Genomic DNA, 21,421 nt, shown 5'->3' with positions numbered 1-21,421 from the left:
GTGCTGATTCTTCCGGTTATGCATGTTTTCAATGTGCTGTGAACACCTAGCTGAACAAATGACAATTAAAATAAGCATCTGGGGGATGATTTAAAAATCCAGACATTTTCCGAGACAGGAGAAGAGATAAACTGATCACTGTGTTCAGGATTTTCCAAACTCTGTTGAACTTGTAGTTTTTTAATCCGACATAAGCCGAGGGTCGTAAACATACGTGATTATTTCACCACACGGTGTCAGTGCACGTCTAAATAGTGTCCGCGATTAAGTGTGTGTGAGACCTGACGAATAAGATCTGAATGAACATATTGATTTGTATTAATATTTTAGTCATTGTTCTGTCACTTTTCAATGACAATAATTTCACTGTAGCCTACAGTATATGTAATTCACACATTTATGCCAAAATTCAGTCACGCTGTTAACGTATTACTGTTTAAGATTAATTAAATGCTTAACATTGTTTACTTTCTTTAAGGCAGTTACCGCGCATTCATTCATCTATTTATTACATGAAAATGAACCATGGTTTTTATTAAAAATAAAATAAAACATGGTTATTGTAGTTTATCATGGTATTTGTAGTAAAACTAATACAAATGGTAGTCAATCCACGAAAAAAAAAACTATAATAAAACCATGGTTAACTTTCGTAAGGGTGTTTATCAGTCAAATTAATTAAAAAATGTAACAACAGGTATGAAATATGATTAGCAAGAGAAACGTTGATGTTAATGAGAAGACAATCACTGGACTGCGGCAGGTTAGAAATGTATTTATTATTCAGAATGCACATTTGGATGGGAACATTTCAGCAGGCTGACGATATGAGACGTAAACATCCGCAGTTTGGAAATGCATAGGCCTACAACACACAAACATACAACTTCATCCCGCCATATCAGTCTCACCCATGCTCTCCTCTATTCTTTTAGTGTCAGGAAATGGTCAAATCTGAGGTAAGGATGTCATTAATTAGTGTTAGAGCACGGGATCGCTGCAGTTACACCCGCGTTTTGATTGAGTCGCGATGGGACCGGAAGTAGAGGTGCACTGCTTCGCTTTCCGGAAATAGGAAGTGTGATAAAGGCCTATGAGTGCTGATGAGTCCACGCAAAGGATTATGGGTAATGAAGTCCTTGATGGAGTGACAGTCCGGGGTGGAGTGGTAATCAGTGTGTGTAAATGTTAATGTGATAATGATGTTTTATGACTACACTCTAAAAAATGCTGGGTTAAAAATAACCCAAGTTGGGTTGAAAATGGATGCGATTGAGTTGTTTTAACCCAGCAATTGGGTTGTTTTAAGCAAACATTTAACCCAACTGCTGGGTTAAAACAACCCAATTGTTGGGTTAGTCCATTTTCAACCCAACTTGGGTTATCTTTAACCCAGCATTTTTTAGAGTGTAGGTGCACTTCACTTAATCTCTTGTAGAGCAACACCAGCGGTAATTCAGGAAAAAATCTCCCAATGCTACACGTGAAACTTCAGTCTTTCCACCTTTTACCATTGTGTCAATTCTCAATTGATTTTGATTAATATTGATTGAGTTGTTTTAACCCAGCAATTGGGTTGTTTTAAGCAGACATTTAACCCAACTGCTGGGTTAAAACAACCCAATTGCTGGGTTAGTCCATTTTCAACCCAACTTGGGTTATTTTCAACCCAGCATTTTTTAGAGTGTATATCGCCCATTATTGATCCTTTTCCAATATGGAAAGCACGTGTTTAGTAGAAAGTATATTTGTGACCCTGGAGCACAAAACCAGTCTTAAGTCTCATGGGTATATTTGTGCCAATAGCCAACAATATATTGTATGGGTCAAAATTATCAATTTTTCTTCTATGCCAAAAATCATTAGGATATCAAGTAAAGATTATGTTCCATGAAGATATTTGGTAAATTTCCTACCGTAAATATATCAAAAATATATTATTATTAGTAATATGCGTTGCTAAGGACTTCATTTGGACAACTTTAAAGGGGATTTTCTCAATATTTCGATTTTTTAAATTATTTTTTTATATCCTAATCCTAACAAACCCACACTCTAAAAAATGCAATTGGGTTGTTTTAACCCAGCATTTTTTAGAGTGCATACACCAATGGAAAGATGATTTATTCAGCTTTCAGATGCATCTCGTTTTCAAAAAACTGACCCTTATGACTGGTTTTGTGGTCCAGGGTCACATGTTGAATTAAAGGGGTCACATGATACTATTTTAATCACTATTTTGTTTGTTTATTGGATATATTAACATGCTTTAATGCTCAGAAAACACATTATTTTTCACATGCTGTACATTATTGCAGCACCTCTATTCCCAGTCTGTCTGAAACGCTCTATTAATCCCCTCCTTCTGAAGAGCTCAGAGTGCTCTGATTGGCCAGCTGACCCAGTGCCTTGCGATTGGCCAAACACTTCAAGTGTGTCACAGCTTTTCAGCTTTCAAGGCTTCTAATGAAGTTGTAAACACACACGTCGTTGGTTTTAGATTTGTAGTTTTGCCGATCTTATGCTCTAAAAGGTACACACTTAAAGGAACACGCCACTATTTTTGAAAATAGAGTTGAGTTTCCAATCCATTCAGCCGATCTCCGGGTCTGACGGTAGCACTTTTAGCATAGCTTAGCATAGATCATTGAATCTGATTAGACCGTTAGCATCTTGTTCAAAAATGACCAAAGAGTTTCGATATTTTTCCTATTTAAAACTTGACTCTTCTGTAGTTACATCGTGTACTAGTACCGACGGAAAATGAAAAGTTGTGATTTTCTTGGCCGATATGGCTAGGAACTATGCTCTCATTCCTACGCAGATGCTAACGGTCTAATCAGATTCAATGATCTATGCTAAGCTATGCTAAAAGTGCAACCGTCAGACCCGGAGATCGGCTGAATGGATTGAAAAACGGTAAAACTGTTTAACTCTAGGGGAGACGGAAAATGAGCCTATTTTCAAAAATAGTGGCGTGTTCCTTTAATGAAAAGGAAAATTTTAAAAAGCCTCACATGACCTCTTTAAAACAGTCTCTTTACTTTTTAACACTTTATAAGAGGGTTCAAACCCATGGGCTTTCAGACCCCGATATTCTCTCCCTTCTTTCGGTCATTATCATTTCTCCATCTGTTGTTTCCCATCATTTTCATGGCAGCTGAATGTGTGTGTGTGTGTGTGTGTGTCGAGATTGAACTAACAAGGACACTAACTCACTAACAGACTCAGCCAATCAGAGCTGCATTCAGTTCGCGATTAACCAATTACTGACACCGATCCTGAATATTCATGAGGATGTGATTTGAAAGCCCTGTCTCTCTCCCCTCCCGAGCTAACCTCGTGTCTGTCTGTCTGTCTGTCTGTCTGTCTGTCTGTCTGTCTCTGTGTGTCGTGCTTTGCCTGCTCGTGTCTTCCTGTCTCCGCTACGGCTACGTCTGTGTGTCTTCAACAACTCGGCCATGATGTTTGAGTGAATTAACCAAGAGCTAAAGTGACACCATTGAGAGGATGTTTTCCTGAAACAGATGTGTTGACAGACAGACGCTTCATGGTTTGTGCGTAAACCTCCCGCCCGAGTCAGATCCGTCCTCCCGGACCTCTGCAGCTCTCCTTAGACTGGTGCGGATCCAGCTGGGAATATGATTCATATGAAATCTGATTATCCTCGTCCACTCGCCCTCATGCTCTTCTCTCTGGGACACAGAGTTATTCAGCAGAAACTGCTCTTTTCTATTCAGCAAAATGCTCCAAACAAGAAAACACATAACATTGTGCCATTGTAGAGGGACCTAAGCAATAGAGAAATGATAATAATGCCTAAAATCTGCTTTGACGGTTCAACAGTTCAAATCAGGAGGATATGTGCCTACACTTTCTATAGCTTCATCTTAATTGAGCTTTTCATTTATTTATTGATTATTTAACATTTCTCTGTTTAATTGTTTTTGTTGGATAGCATTTATTGTTTAACTCCATAAGTGATATTTGATCAGTTTTTGGTCACATGAAGGAGAGCTGCTGTTTACGTCCTTGTCATGCAATATTTTATTTTATTTATGTTGCACATCTGGCTTTGTGTAAAATGATTTTCAGTGAAAAGCGTTTAAAATTTTAGTGTTTTATTTTTTTTTTAAATTATATTTTACTTTTATTTATTTTATTTTCCACTTCTGGCTTCATGCAGAAAGATTTCAGAGAATAACAGTTTAAATATTTATTTTATTTTATTGTGATTTTTTTAATTTTTTTTTACTTCTGGCTTTATGCAGAAAGATTTCAGGGAATAACCGTTTAAATATCAATTTTATTTTTTTATTCTTTTTATTTTAGTGATTTTATTTTCCACTTCTGGCTTTATGCAGAAAGATTTAAGTAAATAGATTTTATTTATTTTAATTTATTATTTTATTTATTTATTTTATTATTTTGTTTATTTTCCACTTCTGGCTTTATGCAGAAAGATTTTCAGTGAATAACGATTTAAATTTCAGTGTTTTATTTTTTATTTTTATTTATTTATTTAGTTTATGCAATAATATTTCAGTGAATAACAGTTTAAATATCAGTTCATTTTATTTTATTATTTTATTTATTTATGTATTTTATTTTCCCCTTCTGGCTTAATGCAGAAAGATTTTCAGTGAATAGCGATTTAAATTTCAGTGTTTTATTTATTTATTTATTAATATTTTAATTTAATTTAATTTTATGCAATAAGATTTCAGTGATTTAACAGTTTAAATATCAGTTTATTTATTTATTTTATTTTAATTTATTTATTTTTTTTATTTTATTTTATTTTTATTATTTATTTATTTATATATATTTTTTTCACTTCTGGCTTTATGCAAAAAGATTTTCAGTGGATAACTGAAAATATCAGTTTTATTTGATTTTACTTTACTTTATTTAGTTTAGTTCTGGCTTTACGCAGGAAGATTTTTAGTGATTATAAATTAAAAATATATTTTTATTTTATTTAATATTTTAGTGATTATATATATTATATTATATATTATATTAAATTATATTATATTATATTATATTATATTATATTATATTATATTATATTATATTATATTATATTATATTATATTATATTATATTATATTATACTATATATTGCAGTGATTTAATTTCTTAGAATTGTATAGTTTTATTTTCCACTTCTGGCTTTATGCAGAAAGATTTCAGTAAATAACCAGTAAAGTTAGTTTCAGTAAAATTTCCGACTTTTCCCTCAGAAAAAGTTATCGATGGATGATTTCTGAAGACCGTAGCGCATAAATCGTATGGATTACATGTTGGTGCGTTTATGCCCTTTTGGAGCAGCTGTGCTCGCCTCACGTTCATGGGATATGCGGTTAGATTAATGGAGTAGAAACATCTTCTCTTGTGTCCCAGAAGAAAGCCTGTCCACACGAGGGCGAGTAAACGATGGAAAGGTGTTCACTTTTAAGTGAACGATCCTTCAAAGCGAGATTTCCCTGCCAGTCTAAAGACGGACGCCTCTCTCTTACTCCTGCTCCTGCTCTCTGTGTTCGACTGTGTGTGCCATTTGCTGTGTTCCTTTACACTATTTGTTTACTCCTTCTCTCTCTTTTGTCTTTCCAGCGCTCATTTTCTCTCTTTCTCTTCAAAGCTTCACCTCTCTCCGGAAACAAAACGCTTCCTTCCTGGTCTCTTTGTCTTTCTTTTTTTCCGTTGTTTCTTTTCTGTAGAACTAATCTGTGTATGTGCTTTCGTTTAACTCTCCTTTCTTTCTCTCTGACTGACTCCAGGGTTTCTTCTCTCTCTCTCTCTCTCTCTCTCTCTCTCTCTCGCTCTCTCTCTCTCTTTCCTGCAGCTGTGCTGGTTTGGTTGACGTCTCTCTCATGGTTTTGTTTGACTCTCCAGTCATGCGAATAATCTTCTGCCTTTCCATCACAGAAAAGCGTCTCTTCTCCTCTTACGCTGTCTTTTGTCTCTCTTTTTCCCTCCAGCTGTTACTGTCTGAGTTTCGTCTGTATCCGTGTGCCGCCTCCATCGCTTTTCTATGTTCATCCTGTAGTTGTCTTGTGTGTCTCTCTCTCAGTCTTTCTGTCTCTCGATCACTCAGTTTCATTCAGACGTGTGCATTTGTCCTCTTCACCTCCTCTGTCTGTCTCTCTCTCTCTCTGTCTCTCTGTCTCTCTCTCTCTCTCTCTCTCTCTCTCTCTCTCTCTGCTCTCTCTCTCTCTGCTCTTTTGGCCCCTGCTCTGGTTTAGTTTTGTCTAATTCAGTAGTTTAGTCAAACATTAGAGGAATATTTAGGGGTTTAGTACACGTTATGCTCGATCGACAGCATTTGTGGCATAATATCACTCACCACAGTAAATTATTTAATTAGACGTATTTATTTTTTTAATGAAACAATGAGTCAAAATTATTTCCTGTGGCTTTAAACCTTTATTTTATTATTTTTACGTCAGCTGAGCAATGAGTCACAAATATTTTAATTATTTTATTTTATTTTATTTATCTTATTTAATTTTTTTATTATTATATATTTTTTAATTTATTTAAATGAAGCAATGAGTCAAAATTGTTTCGTGTGACATTAAACCTTTATTTTATTTTATTATTTTTACATCAACTGAGCAATTATTTCACAATTATTTTCTGTAGCAATACACATTTGATTTAATACATTTTTTTAATGAAGCAATAAGTCTAAAAACTATGTGGCAATACAAATTTGTTTTATTTATTTATTTATTTATTTTATTATTATTATTTATTTATTTTTATAAATTTTTTATGCAATGAGACAAAATTATTTCCTGTGGCTGAATTGTTTTTAGAGCGATAAGTCAAAAATATTTTCTGTAGCATTAAACATTTTATTTTATTTATTCTATTTTATTTTTTATTTTTTTTATTTTATTGTTTAATGGATCAATGAGTCTTAATATTTTCTGTAGCATTAAACATTTTTTTTTTATTTATTCTATTTTTATTTTTTATTTTTTAATGGAGCAATGAGTATAAATATTTTCTGTAGCATTAAACATTTTATTTTATTTATTCTATTTTATTTATTAATTTATTTTTTTAATGGAGCAATGAGTCTAAATATTTTCTGTAGCATTAAACATTTTATTTTATTTATTCTATTTTATTTATTAATTTATTTTTTTAATGGAGCAATGAGTCTAAATATTTTCTGTAGCATTAAACATTTTATTTTATTTATTCTATTTTATTTTTTTTAATTTTTTTTTATGGAGCAATGAGTCTAAATATTTTCTGTAGCATCAAAAAAAAATATTATTATTTTTTATTATTATTTTATTTTATTTATTTTATTTTATGTTCAACTGAGCAGTGTCAGAAGAATTTTCAATGGCAATACATATTTTATTTTATTTTAAATATTTGAGTCAAAATATTTTCTGTTGCATTAATCATTTATTTTATTTAAATGTAATAATTTTTATTAAAATTATTTAATTTAATGTATTTATTTTTTTAAATAAGGCAATGAGTCTAAAAAATATATGATCTGTGGCAATACACAATTAATTTATTTAATTATTTACTTATTATTTTATTTTATTTAAATGAAGCAATGAGACAAAATTATTTCCTGTGGCTGAATTTTTTTTTAGAGTGATAAGTCAAAAATATTTTCTGTAGCATTTAACATTTATTTTATTTTATTTTATTTTATTTTATTTTATTTTATTTTATTTTATTTTATTTTATTTTATTTTATTTTATTTTTTATTTTATTTTATTTTATTTTATTTTATTTTTTTATTTTAATGGAGCAATGAGTCAAAATATTTTCTGTAGCATTAAAAAATATATATTATTTTTTAAAAATGTTCATTTTATTTATTTAATTTTAAGCTAAAAATGAGCAGAGCCAGAAGAATTTTCTATGGCAATACATATTTTATTTTATTTTAAATATTTGAGTCAAAATATTTTCCGTTGCATTAAACATTTATTTAATTAAATGTTTTTTTATACATTTATATTTAGTCAAAATAATTTCCTGTTGCAATACAGATACATTTTTATATGATTTGATCAATTTTATTAAAAGGAGTAATGTGTCAGAATGATAGTCTGTGGTGATAATCGTTATACTACAAATGCCTGTAAATCAGCGTCGCTGGTACTGAACCCACATCATTCCCATTATATATGAAGTGGATTTTCCAGTGCAGCCCAGCCTCCCAAATCCGACTTCGGACACCAACCCCTGGAAATCGGATGCATTGACAGCTTTATGTGTTTGCTGAGATATTGAATAACTCTGAATGTTGGCCAGGTTCTGGTGTCTTTTGGCTGTGTTATGAACTGAGGTAACATTTTGTCCCACAGTGTTTTATAACAGGAAATGTGTCACAGTTTGAACTGTGTGATTTTTCTTTTCTATGTCTCTGTTGTGGCTTTATTTTACTGTGTTCAAGTGATCGAGAGTAAAAATCATTCTCATGCTTGTTATTAATTTGTCTTCTTCATATTCTTGTGTGATGAAGCCGGTCAGAATAACACGAGGCCACGCTCATAGAGGTCAAAAGGTCACCTGGGTTTGATTCTGTGACAAAGAAACGCAGGGCAAGTCACACGTCAGCTGTATTTTTAGTAACCTGTGCTTCTCTCTGTCTGTCTCACCCTGCAGTAGGAATATGGGGAATAAGCCGGCTAACAGTCCTAAGGGTCAGCCGCCAGATGCCGACGGCCATTCTTCAGTGTCTGACCTTGCCAACTCGCTCACTGGAGACATGGTGATGGTAGGAGAGAGTGTTTGCGTGTTGCGTCCTGGTCCTGCACAGTTTGTTTGCCTGCTGACATTAAGTCTGAATCACACTGCAGCTCGTTCAGCCCCTTTAGACAGGAAGAGCAACGTCTGAACAACATGTTGGGGGGGGGGGGGGGGGGGGATTATATATTCACTAAATATTAACTAGGTGCTCTATAGCCTTTAAATAGCTGCTTAGTGTCTCAAATAAACTTAAAAGTGTCCCTGTTGTGCTATAAAGCAGGGGCGCAACTTCCCAGTGCCAGAGGGATATGCAGCAACAATTTTGGCGCCCCCAATTCGGGTATAGCTATTTTATGTCATCCGTCTTATTCGTTTTTTTAACAAACGTTTAAAATACGTAAGGTTTTTTTTTTTTCTGTACTATTTTATTTTTGTTGTATTTTGATTAAAAATAGGCTAATAACAAACATAAAAATAAACATTAGTTTGAAAGTAATTAAAGAGGAGATTTTGAGGTAAGCAATATCATACGAGGAAGAGTGCTATTTTCCAGAGAAGCCTATATCAGCGCAATATCAAAATGCGATATTAATTTTATACAACAGTTCAATAAACAACAAGTTGTCACTTTTTACAGTTTTGCTCTATTTTTCCGACAAAGTATAGGTTTCGTTCTCGAATAATTCACAGTTTTTGAACAGTCGGTTAGAACTAATTAGTTGAATGATTCTAGAATCCAATATAGAAACTATACTGGCAGTTTATAGTTTCATAGGCCTGGAATAATTTAATATTTCTATAATTAAAATATTATATTTAGAACATAAATCTAAAAATGTCATTACATTATTTAGGCAATTGTAATTACAGTGTAAGTGGATTTTGATAAATGGTAAGATGGATTTTGTTGAGACTGATTTAATTTAATTCTTATTACAGCCATCGTGTATCGTGGTAAATAGTGTAATTACTTAAAAAGATGGTCAGCAATATGTAACTTTACTTTATAAGAGGTGTGCCCTAAAAAGTAAGCATGCAATTTTGAGAACACCAAGGAAAGCGCACGTTCTTTTCGTCTGTTTGGATACTTCAAACACAAGTTTGCACTGCCTGTTTGGTTTACCTGTTTAGCCTACACATTAACATGCGTTTTGTCCGACTCATCGACGCGTGATTTACCATATAAGCGCGTTCTTAATGTGCGCTCTGGGGTCACGGAAAACGCGCGTCGGAAACAATAGCAATTCACGCGTTGAGGACGTGCGCTTTGATATAAAAACACGCATCGGAAACGCGCGTTTTCCTTGACCCCAAAGCGCACGTTTTTGTGGTAAATCACGCGTCAAGGACACGCATTTTGCTGTCAAATCGCACGCTTTTGACGTGTCAATGCGCAATCAGATGCCCGTCCAAGCGTGAACACTTTGGCTTGCCACCGGCGCCAGGCGCGCCCACTAGCGATATTCCATTATTATCCAAAATTCTATTATGGAATCTTATGAGGGCGTCTACTCTAGCCTGTTAGTCCTCTAAAATGTTATATAATATTGAGGAATTACAGAAATTATGAAGAAACGCACAACAGTAGCTACATATAGAAAAAATAAAAAATAAATCATACCATCGCTTTGGCGCCCCCAAGGTGCTCCGCCCCTATGCGCCGCATATAGTGCATACCCACTTTTTGCGCCACTGTCTTAAAGGAACACTCCACTTTTTTTGAAAATAGGCTCATTTTACAAGTCCCCTAGAGTTAAATAGTTGAGTTTTACCGTTTTTGAATCCATTCAGCCGATCTTTGTATCTGGCGGTAGCACTTTTAGCATAGCTTAGCATAGATCATTGATTCTGATCAGTCCATTAGCATCTCATTCCAAAAATGACCAAAGACACTTTCAATATTTTTCCTATTTAAAACTTGACTCTTCTACAGTTACATCGTGTGCTGAGACCAACTGAAAATGAAAAATTGCGATTTTCTACACCTATATGGCTAGGAACTACTTTCTCATTCCTGCATAATAGTCGCGGATCTTCGCGGCCGTACCAAGACCGAAAGACACTTTTGGTCTTGTGGACTTACAATGACAGCTGACGAGCACCCCCTTTGAGGTCGATATGCGCCCTCGATGCGCACTTCTGGCTACGTTCACATCAGCAGCGAAACGAACCCCAGACCACCCTTTTTAGGGTGCTTTCACACCTGCCTCATTTAGTTTGGTTGAATCGTACTAGAGTTGGTTTTCCCCTTTGGTGCGGTTCGTTTGGTGGTGTGAAAGCAGCAATCGCACTCGGGTGCGCACCAAAAGCGGACCAAACAACAACTCGATACGCTTTCAAACGAACTCTGGAGCGGTTCGTTTGTGGTGAGAACGTGATCCGACCTCGAACAGACCCAACTGCAAAAAGTACTGATCATTTGTGGACTAAACCAGCTGCCGTAGTGCATTATGGGATGAGGAAGTGTTTGTTGACAGTTTGCACTTTAGCATGGCAGCTCGCGGACAAACTTGTAGTAGTGAGGAGGTGCGGAGCCTCATAGAAATTTGGTCTGATGACCACATTAGGTTAGACTGGGTAAACCCAGCCTGATCTGCCGGCGATTTGATTTCGCCCTGCAACCCATTGTGGAAACCTGTACATTCATTTCAACTGCTTCTGTTACACTTTGGCGGGAACCAATCACAGACTGGCTTATTGGCGGATTTAACACGATGATGGATAGAGGAGCGATGGGTCGTTGCCCGTTGATCACGTCTCTTGTGGTCTGATTGGTTGAAGGACTATCCAATTGCGAAGAATCATTTGAATTATGCTCGTTTATCACGCCTCTTGTGCAGTAGAAAATACACAGCAGACTCTCCAGACCAATGTTCAATCTTACATTGAGCTCGGTCTGGTGATAGCCACATAAATATTCGGTTCCAACTTTCGAAAACTCACAAGAACAGCGTGATCTTCGCTTGAAGTGATGAGCGATGCGCGCTCGCCGTTAGCAGAGCATTAGAGCGTTGTTTTCAAGCCGCATCAGCGCTTCATTATAGAAATGTATTGTTTGCATATTGTGGTGTATACAAACAATGTAATAGATTATGGCCAGGGACAAAACCAGCCCGCGCAGTCGCAGTTTAGGAAATACGCCAAGGCCAATGAGTGATGTGGATGTTGTCATGTGACTGCATTTTGATTCGTTTCAACCGGTTCGGACCAAAGCAATCAGTGTGGTGTGAAAAGAAACCAAAAAAGCTGAAAAATGCTACAATGTGTAATTGTTTGCCCATGGTTCGGACCAAATGAACCGAACTAGAGATGTGAAAGCACCCTATAAAGGTTCACTTCCGCGATTTAGTAGGATTGCGTTCACATCAGCAGAACCAGACCGGAGTTCTCTTGAACCGAACCCCAGACCAGCCTTTTAAGTGGACTCTGGTGCGGTTCGCAGGTGCTCACCTGAGGCCGGAAGACCCCCCGCGGGCACATCATCCAAACGAACCGAACTCTGACCTCACCTGAACCCAGCTGCGCACCAACAGTGCTAGTGTGAAAGCACCCTAAAGGTTCTTATTGTCGTTTTGGCGTCTCTCACAAAAAACAGTTGATTTTCTCATAATATACACATCACCTCATTTCTCAGAGTCTGAACGGTTCTCTCTAAACCCCTCTGGACTGCGAGGCTGCTCCGCTCTGGGGTGCGTTTCCCGAAAACATTGTTAGAAAACTATGATCCCAAGTTCCATTGAACTGATTGGTCAGATGCCCCAGTCTGTTGTGATTGGTCTACTCTGCTCTGATTGGTCAGATCATGCCCCAGTCTGTTGTGATTGGTCTTCCGCTTACAGTGTGTGTCGGAAACTGGCATTATCATATCTGAATTTTAGCTCAGAGCTTCCTCAGTGATTGATACACAGCGATACGAACACGATCTTCTCAACATGACAACAACACAAACTCTTCCAGGCCTCAGCAACAAATACTGTGTTTGAGGGCGGGGCAAAGTAGACGTTGTTCGCGGGCAGCCAATGAAAACCTGGCTGGCATTATGCAAATGTTTTACAAACTTACATATCATATGTGCATGCATTGTTATATTACTTGAGAGGTTAAATCCGGAAACAAACATAATAGGGGCACTTTAAGACAAGACACTACAAGCAAAAACATTGTTTTTTTTCATGTACTTGTCAATTTTGAGATTTTGGAGTTATTGACCCAAACATAACATGTTGTTTCAGACCAAAATACACTTTTAATTGCACCTTTTTATTAGATTTTAATTATAATAGATGTCTTTAAAGGCAGTTTTCTCAAAATACGCAAGAAAAGTCAGAAATCTCCACTTCAGCAGCTTTACATAAACCAAAATGTACATTTTAATACTGTCTATATTCTGTCTGTACAGAGGGGTTTGACATTTTACACCTGACACCTGACATTTTATTCCTAAAACATACTGAAGATGTATTTTTCTCTGACAGTGTTTTCTGATTTATGAAGTGATAAAAAAAGAAATCTAAAGTAAAACAAGGATTTTGAACCTGGCTTTATTCAATGCTTCGATTTCTGTTCTAGAAATATATGCAAATTAGTGCATATTTAATTAGACAATGCCTCATTTATTGCATATTTAAACAACATTTCAGAACACTTGTGAGATGAAAAGTGTTTTATTGATGAATTATAACAGCAGGTGTCTCTGAATTGTTAAGAAAAAACAGCAGATCTTTGGTTAGGCTGAAGTGTGTGTGCTTTTGTTATTTTTTTGGTCATTCTTATTCTGTCTTGCTCTCTTTAGTTGTCTCCGGGGTCGGAAGACGACGACCACGAAGGTCCAGTGAGCGAGAAACTGGGCCGGATTCAGTTCAGCTTGGGCTACAGCTTCCAAGACACGACTCTAACGGTGAAGATACTCAAAGGTCAAGACCTGCCCGCTAAAGACTTCTCTGGGACCTCCGACCCCTTCGTCAAAATCTACCTACTGCCCGACAGAAAGCACAAACTCGAGACCAAAGTCAAGAGGAAAAATCTCAACCCTCACTGGAACGAAACCTTCCTTTTTGAAGGTCAGTCGTGAATCACAGCAGAGTCTCAGTTTTCAGTAGAGTCTCGTGCTTGATTAAAATGTCTAGGTCATATTTCATCCCAAAATTTGAAGAAAGACATAAAAGATATGTTTTCCTTTTCAACACTATCATTACTTTAATTTTAATGTGAATAAATATTATTATTATTATTATTATTACAAATTACAAATTAATTGTTAATTAAATTAATTGTTAAAAAAATGTATGGTAAAATAAATAAATTACTTGGTCTTAAAATAAATTGATACATTTTGTATATTATATTATATTAATTATATTATGTTATATTACATTATATTATATTATATTATATTATATTATATTATATTATATTATATTATATTATATTATATTATATTATATTATATTATATTATATTATATTATATTATATTATATTATATTATATTATGGTATGTTATATTATGTTATATTATATTATGTTATGTATTATTATATTATGTTATTTTATATTATATTATATTATATTTTGTTATTTTATATTATATTATATTATGTTATTTTATACTATTATATAATATAAAATAACATCATAATTTATTATTATGTTATTTTATATTGTTACATTATATTATATTATTTTATATTATGTTATTTTATATTATATTATGTTATTTTATATTATATTATATATTATATTATATTATATTATATTATATTATATTATATTATATTATAGTATAGTATAGTATAGTATAGTATAGTATAGTATAGTATAGTATAGTATAGTATAGTATAGTATATTATTTTATATTATATTATGTTAATTTATTTTATATTATGTATTATATTATGTTATTTTATATTATGTTACATTATATTATATTATATTATGTTTTTTATATTATATTAATTATATTAATATTAATTATATTTATTGATTTAAAGCAAGATACAAAGAAATTTTTCTTATTATTTATATTGATATTATAAATGGAGATATAATTATAACTGAGCGGAATATGACTACACAGATAGTAAATAATAGAGTAAATAATAATAATGATATTATATGATCTACGTGACCACTATATTGTAATCTAGAACAAAATTGCACTATAAATTCAGTCTTAGCACCGGTAATGATGTTATTGTTATTGTGATGTAGTGGAGATTGTAATTACTATTATTGTCGTTATTGTTATTAATGTTATTGTTGTTATTATAAAACTGTGATTTAACTATATAATATGATATGGGTATATTTTATACAGTATTACATGATTATTATAAATACCGGGATATATTTGTGTATTTATGTTAATGAGGATTATTACATTGCATTATTGTGTTTATTGAGATGGTCATAATGTAATTGGGTATTTTGTTTATAAAATATTATAATATCACATAAATTATTAGTAATTTAACAGACAATGACAGCAGCTATATCGTGTAATATAAATGAATTGGGATGTGTGTGTGTATATATATATATATATTTTTTATTTTTATTTTGTGTTGCTCGAAATAAACTTCAATCAAAGCAAATCATATTATATTATATTATATTATATTATATTAATTATATTTATTATATTATATTATATTATATTAATTATATTATATATATATTATTTTATTTTAATTTTTTGTTGCTCGAAATAAACTTCAATCAAAGCAAATCATATATTTATTATATTATATTATATTATATTATATTATATTATATTATATTATATTATATTATATTATATTATATTATATTATATTATATTATATTATATTATATTATATTATATTATATTATGATATAATTTCTGTAGCTTAAGTACTAGAGCAAGGCGGTTGCAACACAAAGGTCATGATGGGTTCAATTACCAGGAAATGCATGAACTGATCAAATGTGTACGATGAATGCAAAGTGAAAGTGTCTGCCAAATTAATAGTAATTATTGACTGTAATACTAATTAAAATAATGTATTTAAACAATAATAATGTAATGAGAATCGGCATGAGAATAATGACAATGACAACAACATCCAAACAAAAGCTTGTAAAAGTAAACCGCCAGGACTCATTACAATAATGAGAGGGTTTTTGTTTATTTTTATATCTTTTTATATGACAGTAATGAGAATTTGGGAGGGAAATATGCTGAATCATCAGGAAAATACTGTCACGGTGCAAAAGTGTTAATGGGTTTATTATGCACAGTATTTTCCTTTGATTTCTGGATGAAGTATGCCCTGTTGTCATCATTGGTAATGGGTAAATCTGAATCTAATCCTCCTCAGGGTTCCCGTATGAGAAGGTGCGGGAACGGACGCTGTATCTCCAGGTGCTGGATTACGATCGGTTCAGCCGTAACGACCCGATCGGAGAGGTCTCCATCCCTCTGAATAAAGTGGAGCTCGGACAGCTGAAGTCGTTCTGGAAGGATCTTAAACCCTGCAGTGATGGCGCTGTGAGTGGCTCGATTTGCTTCTAGAGCTGTTAATATGTGTAAAGTCCCATCAGTCCATAGGGCCATTGCACTGTATTCCACACTTTGAGTAACTATCTTCCTATCTGCCATAACTCTGAAACCTCTTTCAAGCTTGAAATGTGTGTGCTGTAGGGAAGACGTGGCGATCTGCTGTTGTCTCTGTGTTATAACCCCACTGCCAACACCATCACTGTTAACATCATAAAAGCTCGCAACCTCAAAGCCATGGACATCGGGGGCACCTCAGGTACAATAACAAAGACACCGAATATCGAACAGCCGCATGTGTCATTTGCATAACTCACACCCTCTCGTTCTCTGATTGGCTGTAGACCCCTATGTAAAAGTATGGCTAATGCACAAAGACAAGCGAGTGGAGAAGAAGAAGACGGTGACCATCAAATGCTGCCTGAACCCCGTTTTCAACGAATCCTTCCCTTTCGAGGTGCCCGCACACGTTCTCCGAGAGACCACCATCATCATCACCGTCATGGATAAGGATCGACTGAGCCGTAATGATGTCATTGGAAAGGTACAATATGTCCATCTTGTGTATGCTACTGTATGTATATATGCACTGATCAGGCATAATATTATAAACACCTTCCTAATATTGTGTTGGTCCACCTTTTGCTGCCAAAACAGCCCTGACCTGTCAAGGCATGGACTCCACTAGACCCCTGAAGGTGTGCTGTGGTATCTGGCACCAAGATGTTAGCATGAGATCCTTTAAAGGGATAGTTCACCCAAAAATGAAAATTAGCCCATAATTTACTCACACTCAAGTCATCCTAGGTGTATATGACTTTCTTCATTCAGACGAATACAATCGGAGTTATATTACAAAAGTCCAGGCTAATCCAAGCATTAGAATTGGATTCATAGTTGCTCTGTTTTTGAAGTCCATAAAAAGTGCATTTATCCATCATATAACTGCTCCACGCGGCTCCGGGGTGTTAATAAAGGCCTTCTGAAGCGAATTGACGCGTTTGTGTAAGAAAAATATCCATATTTAAAACTTTATCAAGTAAACTTTCGGCCAACCGCCTTCCCTGTTCAATTTATGGAAAAATTGTGGAAAGTTCCCCTGCCGATGGAAAGACTAACGCGACCAGGTCCGCTCGTCATGACGTCACGTACGCATCTTGAGTTTCACTTTCAACATTCAACACTTTTCCACGGAAGGCAGTCGGCTTCAGAAGGCCTTTATTAACACCCCAGAGCCGCGTGGAGCAGTTATATGATGGATAGATGCACTTTTTATGGACTTAAAAAACAGAGCAACTATGAATAAAATTCTAATGCTTGGATTACCCTGGACTTTTGTAATATAACGAAGAATGTCATATACACCTAGGATGACTTGAGGGTGAGTAAATGATGGGCTAATTTTCATTTTTGGGTGAGCTAACCTTTTAAGTCCTGTAAGTTGTGAGGTGGGGCCTCCATGGATCGGACTTGTTTGTCCAGCACATCCCACAGATGCTCGATTGGACCTCAAACTCGTTGTTGTGCTCCTCAAACCATTCCTGAACCATTTGTGCTTTGTGTCAGTAGCATTATCTGCTGAAAGAGCCACAGCCACCAGGGAATACCGTCTCCATGAAAGGTTCTGATGCTCACGTGCCACTGTTGGCTCTTTGGGCGGAGGTCAGGGGTCAGCATGGGCACTCTGACTGGTCTGCGGCTATGCCGCCCCATACACAACAAACTGAGATGCTCTGTGTATTCTGACACCTTTCTATCAGAACCAGCATTAACTTCTTCAGCAATTTGAGCTCCAGTAGCTCGTCTGTTTGATCGGCCCACACGGGCCAGCCTTCGCTCCACACGTGCTTCAATGAGCCTTGGCCACACATGACCCTGTCTCCGGTTCTCCACTGTTCCTTCCTTGGAGCCCTTTTGACAGAGACTGACCACTGCAGACCGGGAACACCCCACAAGAGCTGCAGTTTTGGAGATGCTCTGACCCAGTCGTCTAGCATCACAATTTGGCCCTTGTCAAACTCACTCAAATCCTCACGCTTGCCCATTTTTCCTGCTTCTAACACATCGACTTTGAGGACAAAATGTTCACTTGCTGCCTAATATATCCCACCCACTAACCGGTGATGAAGAGATAATCAGTGTTATTCACTTCACCTGTCAGTGGTAGAAATGTTATGCCTGATCGGTGTATATATATATATATATTAGTGGTGGGCATAGATTCATTTTTTTAATCTAGATTAATCTCACTGTAATCTTGGAATTAATCTAGATTAAAATGGCTCATTTGAATTCTGCCAAAGGGATTCAGAATATGTGTGCTTGTAAGTGATCGTTTGTCTTTTTGTAGTTTGAATAATAAATAACTTCTGTCCCTTTAAGACCTGACGCACGCATGGATCCCAAACACTGTTCCTGTGAGCTGGTTACGACTGTGTTTACGTTAAAACTCAAAAAGATGGGTATTGACACATTTTTGAGTGTATTTGACCATTAATAAGCTGGAAAAAGGAGCTCATTTTTGCACTTGTATTTCAGAGGCGGCTTTATTACGGTATGAGTGTGCTTCAGATGCGAGCGCGAAATCTGCGGGAATTAGTAGAATTAACGTTATGTGCAACCCCGCGCGAAATTCAGACCGGTCACACAAATACTAACACACGGTCATGAGGAAAAATCCAGCAGAACATGCGTTCGCCATGTTCAGAGGGTTAACCGGACTGAATGAGAGGAGGCGGGTGCGTGTCAACTCGCTGTCGGTCAGAGAGGAGAGGAGAGGAGAGGAGAGGAGAGCGCAGCTGATATCGATACTGTAGAAAATGAGTATCGTATCGTTTCAGATATTTCAGTATCGATACATAGAGAAATATGGATATTTTTGACAACACTAGTAGGCATACACACAGGTTCAAAGACTCGTTCTCTCGCCCCTACAGTGCAATTCGGCTAGGTATACATCCGCCCTAAAATATCAAGGTGAAAGTCATCATAGCTTGCGTAGTATAGACCCAGCTCCCAACCCAACTTTGAGAATAGATTAACGCCGATAATTTTTTTATCGCCCGATAAGAGTCTTGCGTTAACGCCGATAACGGCCCACCACTAATATATATATATATATATATATATATATAAAGTGCAATGTAGTGTTGTCAAAAATATCGATGTTATGATACATATCGATGCTGAAATATCTGAAACGCTTCCAATACTCATTTTCCTCAGAATAGACACGTGACACCAGCGTCTCTCTCTCTCTCTTTCATCTCTCCGACAGCGAGTCACACAAACCCGCCTCCTCTCACTCACTCGCTTCATTTGCTTGGGATGAATATTGTTGCTGTTACAGAGCTTGAATTTTGTAGCGGGATTGCGCATAATTTTACTCATTCCCGCAGATTTTGTGCTGAAACACCCAAAGTGCGGCACATAAAGCCGCCTCTCAGCACTAAATTGAGTTATTTTCCGCTGCTTATTGCACTTAAACAGTCAAATAAATAATTTCAAAATGCCAGCCTTGGCAAGTATTCACGTAAACACAGTCTGTTTTAAGTGAACTTAATAAGGTTGAGATAGAAAACGTGTAACGGTGTAATGGATCCGTGCATCAGCTCTTAAAGTGACAGCAGCCTAATAAACCTGCTGCCAGATTATGAGATCATATTATTAATATTTATATGGCAGTTTTTCCCCATGGTATCGATGTCAAAATTGTGGCTAGTGACTCTGGAAAACCACTAGCCACAGCGGCAGGTGAGCAAACTAGTTATAACTAGAAACGCTGTGCTAAAGTCATGATTCAGCGCTCATAGTGAATCAACAGCGGCACGACGACTGAAAATAGGGTTCTTCAAAAGTACTAAAAGAATCGTTAACGTAGCCATTTAGACACCCGGATCGTTTAGTGGAATTGGAAACGAGTTGTTAAATTCTGGAAAGGCTGTTTTGAAAAGAGCGGGAACCCTGCTGTGTCCATCATTCTCATCTCTTTCTCGTTTTCTCTCGCAGATCTACTTGTCATGGAAGAGCGGTCCGGCCGAGGTCAAACACTGGAAGGACATGTTGAGCCGGCCACGTACAAACGTGGCGCAGTGGCACGCCCTCAAAGCCTGATTCGCCCTCTCCATCTCCCATTTTTCCCTCCAACCCCATCTGACCTTTGACCCGAGACCCCGTCCTTATGCACAAGACTAACTTGCTGCCAGACGGCACAACACGGGTACTTTTAGCCATCCACTCTTTGAGCTTCTGAATCCCTCCTCCACTTTCGCCTCTCTTTACTCTGGTAACATGTAGTATAAAGGCCTGCATATTTATCCAATTGCTGATTACACAAACGGTTCTTTGATATTTTGTGCATTAGCATCCGTTCGGGACTCTGGGATAGTCGCGAAATCCAACAAAGCCATTCAAAGATGCTCTGAGAGCGCTCACGCCGCAACTACACGTTACCAGGATGACGTTTCCTGTTTTTTTTTTCCCCCCCGCCATCATGTTCCTCGGGCTGGAGAGGTCTGACATCTTTCTGATGTGTGAACGCATCACCTCGGCCCCGTCCCTCGTCTCATTCAACCAACCCCACGTCTAGACCCGGAGGCTCACGGGAGCTCATTTGGCAGCCTTTAAATTGGCCACCGCTGAAACGGATCAAGTCGCTGGAACTCTGGGAATTGTGTTTTTCCAGGTCTCAGACATCCCGTGCGAGTCCGAAGGACCCGGAGGGCCGCTGTAATTAAAGCCATGAGGGGAAATGAGACGCCCTCTTTCCATTAACAGTCTCTGGTTTTTTTTTTCTCATCTCCATTTATAGTTGTTTTTCTCGAAATCCCTGACCTCTCCAAGCCTTTCTCACTTGAACTGATTTTCCTTATCTTTGTTCCTTTCATCTATCCCCCCATCTCTCTTTCTTCTTCGAAGTAAACAGCTCCGATTGGTTCAGCTGAAAGCCGCAGACATTGAATCTTACGCCATCTGGAGACAGCGAATGGACTCCACCATCCTTGTCTCTTTTGCTTTTTTCCTCTGTGGTTTCTCTTTATCGCTGGCACAATAGTAGTGAAGTCCCTCTTTTTCTCGGGATCCCTTGTCGTCCGTGTGCTGTGAGTGACGTGTCGTAGATCCAACCCAAATATCGTTCAAAACATTAACCACCAGGGCGGAGAA

The 21,421-nt window shown here is 36.2% G+C and overlaps 1 protein-coding gene across 1 annotated transcript in view; it reads left to right on the top strand.

Moving 5' to 3' along the window:
* Positions 1–20,371, top strand: part of syt7a (synaptotagmin VIIa) — a gene marked incomplete at both ends in the record, with an annotated part of 211,327 nt that extends 190,956 nt beyond the window's left edge. Inside the window, 6 exons of the mRNA XM_079809469.1 lie at positions 8,660–8,768; positions 13,533–13,800; positions 16,080–16,249; positions 16,403–16,517; positions 16,603–16,802; positions 20,267–20,371. Coding sequence (XP_079665595.1) covers positions 8,660–8,768; positions 13,533–13,800; positions 16,080–16,249; positions 16,403–16,517; positions 16,603–16,802; positions 20,267–20,371 — 967 coding nt within the window. The remainder of the gene's footprint in view (positions 1–8,659; positions 8,769–13,532; positions 13,801–16,079; positions 16,250–16,402; positions 16,518–16,602; positions 16,803–20,266) is intronic.
* Between the last annotated feature and the right edge of the window lie 1,050 nt (positions 20,372–21,421).

Source organism: Gobio gobio (assembly GCF_949357685.1).
Source record: "Gobio gobio genome assembly, chromosome: 25".
Classification (NCBI taxonomy): Eukaryota; Metazoa; Chordata; class Actinopteri; order Cypriniformes; family Gobionidae; genus Gobio; species Gobio gobio.
The sequence above is the reverse complement of the archived record's forward strand: the minus strand, read 5'-3'. Positions and strand labels throughout refer to the sequence as shown.